The sequence below is a fragment of the Priapulus caudatus genome, unplaced genomic scaffold (genome assembly GCF_000485595.1).
Source record: "Priapulus caudatus unplaced genomic scaffold, Priapulus_caudatus-5.0.1 Scaffold138, whole genome shotgun sequence".
Taxonomy (NCBI): Eukaryota; Metazoa; Priapulida; class Priapulimorpha; order Priapulimorphida; family Priapulidae; genus Priapulus; species Priapulus caudatus.
In genome coordinates, this window is record NW_014577199.1 from 334,349 (window position 1) to 345,518 (window position 11,170).

General features: G+C 42.6%; 2 protein-coding genes across 2 annotated transcripts; both read left to right on the plus strand.

The window, feature by feature from the left end:
• Nucleotides 1-3,530: 3,530 nt before the first annotated feature.
• On the plus strand, nt 3,531-8,735 carry LOC106806045 (visual pigment-like receptor peropsin). The gene is made up of 6 exons (XM_014807887.1): nt 3,531-3,853; nt 5,198-5,360; nt 5,784-5,911; nt 6,325-6,421; nt 7,610-7,832; nt 8,349-8,735. Exons 1-6 carry the CDS (start codon nt 3,691-3,693, stop codon nt 8,676-8,678), a joined length of 1,104 nt encoding a protein of 367 aa, XP_014663373.1. The 5' UTR covers nt 3,531-3,690; the 3' UTR covers nt 8,679-8,735.
• A 66-nt stretch (nt 8,736-8,801) lies between these two features.
• LOC106806037 (galaxin-2-like) lies at nt 8,802-10,771 on the plus strand. Its single transcript, XM_014807880.1, has 3 exons — nt 8,802-8,828; nt 9,093-9,332; nt 9,927-10,771. Exons 1-3 carry the CDS (start codon nt 8,802-8,804, stop codon nt 10,230-10,232), a joined length of 573 nt encoding a protein of 190 aa, XP_014663366.1. The 3' UTR covers nt 10,233-10,771.
• The last annotated feature ends 399 nt before the right edge of the window (nt 10,772-11,170 follow it).

Below are 11,170 nucleotides of genomic sequence, written 5' to 3' on the forward strand. Positions count from 1 at the left end.
GATGGATGGATGGATGGATGGATGGATGGATGGATGGATGGATGGATGGATGGACGGGTGGGTGGACGGGTGGTTGGACGGACGGACGGACGGACGGACGGACGGGACGAACGGACGGACGGACGGACGGACGGACGGCCGGACGGACGGACGGACGGATGGATGGGTGGATGGATGGATGGATGAATGGATTGGTGGATAGATGGACAGATGGATGGATGGATGGATGGGTGGATAGCTAACTAGCTATTTTCTGCGTTGCGCATCTATTGGCCTATATAAAAACATGCGCACATACACACGGGCAAGCACCCGCACCCACGAAATATCGGCATGATACATACATAATTGCCAACAGACAGAGCGATCTGTGGTCGCAGCGGATGTTATGTTGCGTCGGTGCGGTGCGACGCGGGTGCCCGCAGCAGCGGGATACTAATAGACTACCAGCAGCGGAAACGTCGCGCAGGACGACTTTCGTCAACAACCGGTGACCTTGTTGACGTGGTGTCACGTCATCGGATTGGATGACCCGAATTTACGAGTCGGATATAAGGCATGATGACGACGAGTGCGAGGTTTCGCGCCAAATTCTCGACCTGAGCACATGTGAAAGTATACTGACGAGTAAACGATGTCGTTCGCAAGCAGAATTCTTCTAGTGGCGATAGTCGTCGTTGCATGCGCGCACGGTGAGTCACGCTATTATTATTAGTATTTATATTATTATTAACATTATTATTATTATTAACTAAATATATGGTTGACGTAGAAGAAAATACATAATTTATAAATGTAATCGCCATAACTATCTATATCTACGAGCAGTTGCATATGAGATCATATATATCAAATCATATTATATCATATCTGTGTCTGTATATGCGTGTATGCGTGCGCGTGTGCGTGTGTGCGTGTGGGTGCGCGCGTACGTGTGCGTGCGTGTGTGTGTGTGCGTGTAGGTGTACGTGCGCGTGTGTGTGCTTGAGTGAGTACGTGTGCGTGCGTGTGTGTGTACAACGTATGCGTGTAGGTGTACGTGCGTATGTGTGTGCTTGAGTGTACAACGTGTGCGTGCTTGAGGGCGTACGTGCGTGTGCGTGTGTGTACGTGTGCGTGCGTGCGTGCGTGCGTGCGCGTGCGTGCGTTCACGTGTATGTGTGTGCGTGCGCGTGCGCGTCTGCATGCGTGCGTGTTAACTATTCTCCCGCGCATGCGCACTCCCAGCGACGTACCCCGGTCACCGCTGGTCGCACGGCAGCCGACCCCACGGCGTGCGCGCCTACAAGTGTGGCTCCCGCCGCTTCTATGACAAGCGCACCCAGATCTGCTGCAGCAAGCGCATACACAGCAAGCGCGGCGGCGACGCCTGCTGCGGCAGGGATGCGTATCGTAGCAACGAGAAGACGTGCTGCGATGGAAAGACGTGGCCGAAGGACGGCGGCACCGACTGCTGCGGCAACGTGGCTTACGTGGCGGCGGATGATGGGCAGGTAGCGGCAAGAAAATAAAGATAAAGATGGGGGAGTTCAGATCACAACTGGATATATTAGCGAGCTGTTCAGAATCACGGAAATGTCCCGATTAAACGGTGGTCCCGATTAAGCGGTGAACACGTAACAACGTGCGTAAGGATTGTTTTTCAAGACAGATGTCGTCAAGTAATCAATAATACAGTGGTGGCGTCTTATCGGGCCTCGGGTAAACGGGCGTATCGCTTAGACGACATATGTCTTTAAAATACAATTCTTACGCACGTTGCTACGTGTCCATCGCTTAATCGGGACCGCCGCTTAATTGGGACGTTTTTATGATTCCGAACAGCTCGTTAATATGTCCAACTGCAATCTTAACTACCCCAACTTTCTCTTTCTTTCTCACTCACGCCATGTCTCTCTCTCTCTCTCTCTCAATCTGTCTCTCTCTCTCACCCTCTTTCTCACTCTCGCGCCCCTCGCTCTTTCTCTCGCTCTCTCTCTCTCTCTCTCTCTCTCTCTCTCTCTCTCTCTCTCTGTCTCAGTCTCAGTCTCTTTCTTTCTCTCTCTCTCTCTCTCTCTCTACAATACAATACAAAACACAGAAATCAATGGAAATTAAGGTTCGCTGCATGCGGTTATGCGTAGAGACGAAATAGTGCAACGGTGAACAATTGCGGAGGCTTACTGTTGCATGCCTCCTATACGTGTATGTTGATCACGCGCGAAACTCGTAGTTAAAGAAGCGCACACGTGGCGATTTCTCGGCGATTTTGTCGCCGGCAACAGAATCGCCGGTACTAGCGATAAAAATCGCCACGTGTGCGCCGGGCTTAAGGTAGCCAAATTGTGTACTGACTGGTATATGTAGTGGGCAACTTACATGCAAGGTCTTCTTTCTATTTATTAGGAGCGGTCTACTGATGGAATGTTATTATATGAATATGTGCTGGGACAACTCCTCTCTATTTTAAATGTATAATTTTCGCATAATATTCTTCTTCTCGGGAGATATTGCGCATGCGCGAGCACCCTTTCAGGCGTGCGGTATGGACTGAAGCAAACTCCATAATATAGCTTGCTGCAGGAGAGAGGGGTGGGAGACTGAGGAAAAGCGGCAAGGAAAATAGCTGAAGGCGATAGAAGAAGAAAGAGGCTGAGCGAGGGACAATTAAGTAAGGCAAGAGGGGTGACGGGAGGGGATGAAGTAGGAGTTTTGCACCCTTCAGGCTAGGGCGCTCTCCTAATTATAAAGATAGGTCTACTGATAATAATTTATTACATAAATCTATGCTGGGATACCCCCTAACCATATTAAATGCATATTCATCACAAAATATAACTCCTCTGGTGAGATATTGCGTTTGCGTATGCACTGACACACTAACGTAGCCAGATAGTGTACTGACTGTTATATCGGCGACAGAGGGCGCCCTCTGTCTGTGATTTGATTACATAGGGGAACGAGCATAATTATTTAATATATCTTTATATTTGCTTTTAATGATTAGCTCACGCAAAAAGTGCATTTATACCGTATATTATTAGTGACGGCAAAGAATCAGGTATAGGTGGATATATAACTGCAAATTACAGACCTTCTCTATAACTTTACAACAAGTGAGAGGGATTAAAGGGCTTTCATTTTGTCAAGGCTTAATTTTTCGTACTCGAATCATGTGGATTCCAGTCTGATATGCGAGCCATTGTCTTTTTCTCAATTATGAGCTTCACATTGCAGCCCTATGGCTTAGCAATAGATAGACACACCTGTGTGCATCCAAATTAGTAGACGTCTTTTGATAATACCTACTACTAGAGGCGCTGCTATAGGAAAGTTACACTAAAAACGTGTGATCCAGAAACGTGCATTGCCGCGTATTGATGAATGTTTTATTTGCACGTTTATTGATCAAGCATTACAGCAAAAGCATTTATTGTATGCGTCACTTCATACTATATAACATAAGTTATTGATTTAACAAATTTTAGGCATTGTTTTTGTTATGACCAATCACAGTGGAGCACGAAACAACCAATTGGAAGCCATTTCCTACCGTGAAAACGAGGAGTTCACGTACTTACTCAATATGCTCTTATGTTTACTGATTTGTTGCTTATTATTACAGTTTTATACAGTTTGTTTGCGATTTATACTGCACAGTAAATATATATTCGAATCCATTGTTGTTTATCAATTATCACTGACAATGGCATGTGTGGTACCGTAAGTAAAGATGAAGCGGTAAACGTAACGGCACCTGCCCACGTGTATCACCTCAAGCTTCATGCCATGGAGAATTCCACTTCTTTGCCGCCACAGTATGACTACGCATATGTGGTTGAGTATAGAATTGAGTTTATCATCCTATCTCTGGGTAAGTTATAGCTTATTGTGTCGTAACAGAATATAATACGCGTATTTTTTTATGTTGGATTGCTAATACTTGGATATGCTTCACTGTATAACCCGTTGTACTGTATGAACCAATTGCCTTACATTCCGTGGGAAATAATTCATTATTGAAATTATTATTGTAATCGATTTGTAATATTTGCTCGTCCGCGGTTGACTTCATCAACATCCTAAATCGCTTTTTTTGCATGCAAACTAAATGTAAAACTAAAATTCACAGACATTTACTCTTGCAACTAATCCACTGGTTTCTCTAGATTGGGTTGAGTTACTGTTATCCCGTCGCGATGAATTTGCTCAAAGAGGATATAATTTTTTTAGTCGTATATACGTACGTATGTTCACCTATTATCATCGCTCTAGTGCACTTTATTTTCTAACGAATTTCATAAGACTTCACACACTTGATACGTATAGGAATGCCTCAAGCAAGTTTGCTTTTCATGATGCTTCGGTGAATATTAAGGTCACTGTTACTAAACTTGCTATTATTTGCAAATTCTCGTTTTTTATCACTTTATCTTCCAATTGATTTTCGGAAATCGTCATACAAGTCTTAGATATGACAATACGGCGACGACAAACGAGTTTCCGTATCAGTATTCTGCCATCAAGGTCAATGTCATTATTAATATTTTTAGGAAATGTATGTAATCGCTGTAGCTAGTGCTTATATAGTAACAGCCGTGTTTCTATTGTCGGTACGCAATAGCATTATTCACAGAGCGATGGAAAGCAGTTTCCATTTTCCTTCATTGAACATACTCATACAATAATTATACGGACTGTAACCGACAATAACTATACGTAAAATGCACGTAAAACTATGCACGTAAAATGTCTGCGCGCGACAGTATTCGTATCATAATCATTGGCGTGCACGTGGCCTTCTTCATGCAGACTTGCTGTCTTCAATTGTTTATAACCTGCTCCACATGATACTGATACACCTATCTCTAGTTTACACGGTGAAAATATGCTCGATATCGATTATATCGATTATTTTCAAAGGCTCGCCAATAATTAGTAGACGCTAGTAATATATCACCAAGTAAGGTAATAACCTATAAGATATTATCTTACTCATAAACGTTATCCTCTTCATAATTGCTCATTATAGATATGCGTTTACTCTAACTGTATGTAACAGTTGTAGGTAATGATATGACAAATTAACATAAACTAAACTAAACTAAACTAAACCAAACCAAACCAAACCAAACCAAATTAAACTAAACTAAAACTAAACTAAACCAAACTAAACTGAACGTAGTACATCTTGCATAACATTCTGTTGTCTATACAGGCATAGCGGCGTTACTACTGAGCATCCCGCTCCTTGTCGCCCTGATCAAGTTTATCGGCGCTCTCTCTCCCACGTATATGATCATCGTCAACATTCTTATATGCAACGTCGGAATGGAAGTTGTAGAGACGCCTCTCTCCGTCGGTGCTATCATGGGAACAACGTGAGTTGCCACGCGTTTTTTGCTTTGTATAAGTATCCCTAGCCGTGATTTCTACCCGTGTAGCCAGCCCTTAATTTGCTCTCCCTATGGCGGATAGAGTTCCTATGGTGGGTACGAATGACTGTGCGGGAATTTAGCTGCAAAGAGTTTCAAATGAGTATGAATGAAGAACATACCGTTTACATATTATAGAAAAAAACTCATTAGACCAAAAATGTTTTTCGGCATTGCGTTTTTCCGTTCATATTTATCGCCTCTCATTTTCGTCAACAGATCCGTAACAGCATTTCCGTCGCGTTACGGACATATGCGCTTTAATATTAAAAGTTACATGCATGTTATCTAACGTATAATTCTCATGTGTATGAGCCTCTACGTTTACCCATGCTATCAACGCGCATGCGCACCGCGCGCTTTTTCCAGCTGGCTTCAACACCCAATAATATGTCAGATATACGCGTTCAGCGATTTCATCTTTCTCTGCGCAAGTTTTGCCTACCTCGCCATGTTTGCCATCGATCGCTACATAATCTACTGCTCTAGGGATCATGGTAGGTCACGAAAGTTTTTTCAAGAAACAATCGTTGCAGAAATCGGAGATTTGCCGTTCAAGATTCATTGAATGATTTCAAAATGTTTTCATATAGAGAAATTTGCATCGCAGTTAGCCGCATTAATACGGCTTTGAAAACTAAGTAAGTGAAATAACTACATTTATTTATTTAGTTGGTTAGTTATTTATTTTGTTTATATATATATATATTTATTTATCTATTCATTCATTCATTCATTTATTCATTCATTCATTTATTCGGTCGTTCGATCGCTCTCTCGCTCGTTTCTTCACTCGTTCGTTCCCTCGTTCGTTCATTCATTCGCTCTTGCGTTCGTCCATTCGTTCATTTCTATCCTACATTACTGCATTGTAATCATGAACGTACTTCTATCTTTCTACGCGTTTCAGGTGGGAAAATCAATCACTACTTGTATTCCTACGTTATGATCGCAGTGTGGATAATGGCAGCACTGTGGGCATGGCTACCACCTCTAGGCTGGGGCGAGTAAGAATACATAGCAGGATAGCGAGCAATATTATACTAGCAAATACTAGGATAACAATAGTGATTAATTATGATAGGGGCAGTAGCTACCCTATGTTTTTCAGAGCATGGATCGAGTACATGAAAATAACTAATACACTCACTACATCATTCAAACTCATGGATTCAAAACAAACTTTTTTAAATATGATTGTTCATATATAGATTCATCGGATAAGATTGTTAACTATAAGCCTGCTTTGCTTAACGATGTAAATTTTCCACAAACAATCACGTGTCACAACTTCATCTATTTTCTTTTTACGCGTATACTACCGCTATTTTACCGATAAATTATCACACTTATAAAGACGGACTTAATTATCCTATGCAGCTAAAACGTATCGACACCGGCAAACATAACAAAGCTTGATGCCACGTTAACTGGAATTACTCAGTGCGCGTATTCCAACAACTCACGAGCTTTACATCTCAGACTTTCCCAGATCGGGCGGCGCCTCTGCCTTCGCAAATAAATCTTTTACGACTAAAAGCAACTGGAATTAATAGGCGATTAATAGTCGACCGTAAAAAACCGAGAGTAGTAAAATAGCGAGCTAATAACCACCGACCTATAATCACCGGCGTCGTATCATGATAAACATCCCCCTGTGTCAAACGCCCCCTCTATATTGCGCATGGTCAATAGAAGTCAAATCCAAGTCACAGTAACTGATCTCTGTCACCTTGGTCTCTATTAATACTAACCAACTGTTAACTGTTAGTATATAGAGATACTAACAGGTCACAGTTATGACGCGCTCCACCAGACACGCCCACTGCTATGCGCAATGTTGTGGGGGCCGTTTTCTATGGGGGGGATGTATACCACAATACAGCTACTATAAACCCGGTTACCCGGATGTGTCGCACCTCTAAGGTCCACGGCTATACATATAGCTACGATCTAATCGAAATGCATGTCCATAATGTGCATCACCTGTTGAATGATCTTATGAAAAAGCTCAAGATAAAGTAGATCGATCGAGATCGTATACATTTCTTGTTATTGATGCCAAAATTTGACGAGGCAATGCGATAAACGTGAGAAATACGTGAGTTAAATGCCCTGTAATTCACAATTTATCGTAGCCACACATATATGCAGCGCGATCATACATGGTCTCGTTCTACACACCGACATTGTAGGTATGTGCCCGAACCGGCCAACTTCACCTGCTCGATCAACTGGCAGCAGCCGGCGGATGTGACGTACGTCAGCTTCCTGTCCGTCTACAGTCTGCTTAACATCGCTCTTCCGCTCATCATTGCGACGTTCTGTGTCGGCGCCTGTATTCGTAAGAGGTTCTGGAGATTAAGCTATCCCGCGCCCGAGCTGTTTCACTCCGGCAGAGATGAAGCTCTGATGAAGGTCTGTACACAGTACAGACGTATTCGTTCGTGCACGATTTCTTTTCCACGAGCAAATAACTTGTTTTCCGTCTGACTCTCTATATAATGCGGGATCGAGGCCGTTGTAACGCTTTCGTGAAAAGTCATTACCTTACATTACAGTTACTACGGCGTCATCGCAGTATGAGTATGGCTGTATTCCGATCAAATGTAATGTGAAGCAAATTAAAGTGGACTGTAGTAAAGTAATGGAATGTAAAGTAAAGGAAAATTGTATGTGCAGTGCCTATACAATATACATAACAAATTACCAATACTATAGTCTATCAGAATACTCATTTCTCTTGTTGAATATGAGCTTTTATTAACGTAATAATATAGGACGGATATATATATAATCATTATTCTACCAAAAAATGAGCCCGAATAACTAACATAAACATGTACATATGTATTGCATAGGCGTATGTTGCACAAAAACCCGATAACATGTGTACATAATCTCAGAACGGTTACTGAATCTGTTTTCTTTCAGGTATGCATGACGCTCATCGAAACACATCTGCTTTCCTGGCTGCCATACTTTGCCATTTGGTTCGGTGTCGTGTTTTCGGGAGACCCACGCACAGTACACCCCACACTGGCACTCACCGCAGGCATTGCCACCAGATTCTGTCACATTCTAGATCCACTGGTATGCGTAATAGCCGACGCGCAGGTAAGGAACGTTGTGAGAAAGATGTTCACGTGTGGAAAACTCGTCGCGAAAAGACCGGAAAGGAAAATTAAGCACATCACACTTGAGGAGGTTAAGATGTCGCTCAATCTGCAACCTGCTGAAATGCATCCATCTGTCCTTTTGTAAGTCGCGTTGTAATACGAATAATAAAATGTCCGTAATAGACGTACTTTTCAAATTTTATGCTATTATATTATTTACATTGCAAGCGAGATTCATTTCATAGAGCCATAGCTAACTCATTTTGCCATGACATGGAGAGGGCAAACCAAGGCCGTTTGAGTTCTGAGTAATTGCCTTGGACAGTTTACCCTCTTGCCCCTCTCCCCAGCACAGCTGAATACAATCTATACCAACATTATTCAACATTTATTCAACACTGCAAGGTTTATAATAACGTCACACAAACGTATTTCTCATTATTAAGTGATCTACACTATCATGAGAAGCTTGGCACAACAAAAACTAATGTAGTCTTCATATTATTCAATGATTTAATTCTTTCAGTATATATAATTAATTCTACGTACGTGCGGGTAGGTGTGCTGTAGCGGACAGGTCGCATTCGGGGACAGCTGCTGTGGTGACGTAGCATACGACACGACGACACACATCTGTTGTCATGACAACCTGCAAGAGCGTCTCACCGACGGCGTGACAGCCTGCTGTGACAACCGGGTCATCGACACGACAGCAAACCTGTGCTGCGACGGACAGGTGCACGAAGCTACACCTGGACTAGAGTGTTGTGGCGCCGATGCCTACGACCCAGCTAATCAGGTATTGCAACGACCTCCCCCGCTTTATCGGGCCTCGGATAAACGGGCGCATCGCTTAGACGCATTGCATGTCTTTAATAAACAACCCTTGCGCACGTTGTTACGTGTTCACTGCTTAATCGAGAACACCGCTTAGATGGGACTTTCATGGTTTTCGACGTATCCCGATAAAGCGGGACGCTCTATTTACGAAATACGATTACTATTATAGTGCCTTGTTACTGTTGTTAGTTGCTGTTGTCGCAACGCTGGTGACATTGCCTATGATTTTTTGGGCGTAATGTGAGATATAGATTTGTTATTCTATGGAAAAGATCAGAAGTGGAACAAGTGGATATGCATGTGACTATAGAAACGTGGACAAACAATGCATGTCGCATTATGTAACTGACAAACTATAATACTCTTTCTCTAAAAAATATCAATATCTTCGTAGTAATGAAAAATAAATTAGTGATTATGTAAATATTGCAGTCGGTTATGCGACAAAAATATATTATTCTTCGCATCAAAGACTTGTCTGTTATAGTCGGTCCCCTCGCGGCCAGGTTCCCTCCTCGCTCACTCCTTGCTCTATGACGATACCATTACACAGGAGTGTGTCGACGACGAACTAGTCAAGGTGTGCACGGGAGAATCGTGCGAGATAGGAGCAGACATCGCAGACGAGGAGTACTTCTCGCCGTATCCGTACTGCGGCTTCACCCACTACGATCCGGATGCGGGCGAGGTGTGCTGTCAGGGCGTAATCACTTCCGGCGCTCTGTGCTGTGGGACACGCGGCTACAGTCCCAAGCTGCTGATGTGCTGCGATGGGGTGCTGCATGAGAGAATCGGACTCGACACGGTGGTGTACGGGGAAGAGCGCGACCTGCAGTGCTGCGGTAACGCTATTCCCTAACGTATTGTCCTACACTCAATCACGAGAAGAATGCGCGGTCTTGTTCTCCCACTCAGTTATATTTGAGGAGGGTTAAACGTAAGGGCAACGGTAGGACAGCGTGACAACAACGCGACAATATGTCAATAACGCGACAAAACGGCAATAGCATGAAAACGTGAGAACACCGCGACAACATGACAACACTGCGACAACGTGACAACAAGTGATTGTTGACAACATGCTAAGTAGAACATAACAACGTAAGGATGACGTAATAACAACCATAGCAGATATTGTAATCGGTGTGGTTATTGTAGTAAGTCATCCTGTTATGATAGAGTATAGAATGGTTTGGTCACTAAACTTCGTATAAAGTAGTGCATACTGTTACTAAGTCTTATAAACAAATTACATCTTATTAATTTAAAATAGATGGCTTAAAATAGTAACAGAGTATCAGTAGTCATTAGATCGCATCGATCTATTGATCGAAATATACATGAAATTTACCAATGGCATGTTTTTATATTTACCAATAAAATAATTGGTTAATAAGATTTTTTTGTTCGGCTATCCTTGTGTATATTTTATTCACGCATTTATTATTAATCTTGTGCTGATAGGTGATAGCTGACTCTCATTCGCGCATGGACTAAATGCATACAGCAACAGTATCTATCTTCTCATTGAATAAGTTCATTCGGTTGGTAGAATAATATAAATAACCAAGTTAATTGTTACTCAACCGTGCTGGTATGAAACGTACCGCTGACGTTTCGCCTCCTGTCAGGAAGCTTTCTCAAAGCTAACTGATGTTAATCAGTTTTGACCACCAGATGGTGTGGTGGTCACTCTCTCTCTCTCTCTTTTATCTCTTACTCTCTCTCTCTCTTTTCTCTTCTATCTCTCCATTTCATGAGCGTCGTGCGTCTTACAAGCGTCATCATAGCAGTTTT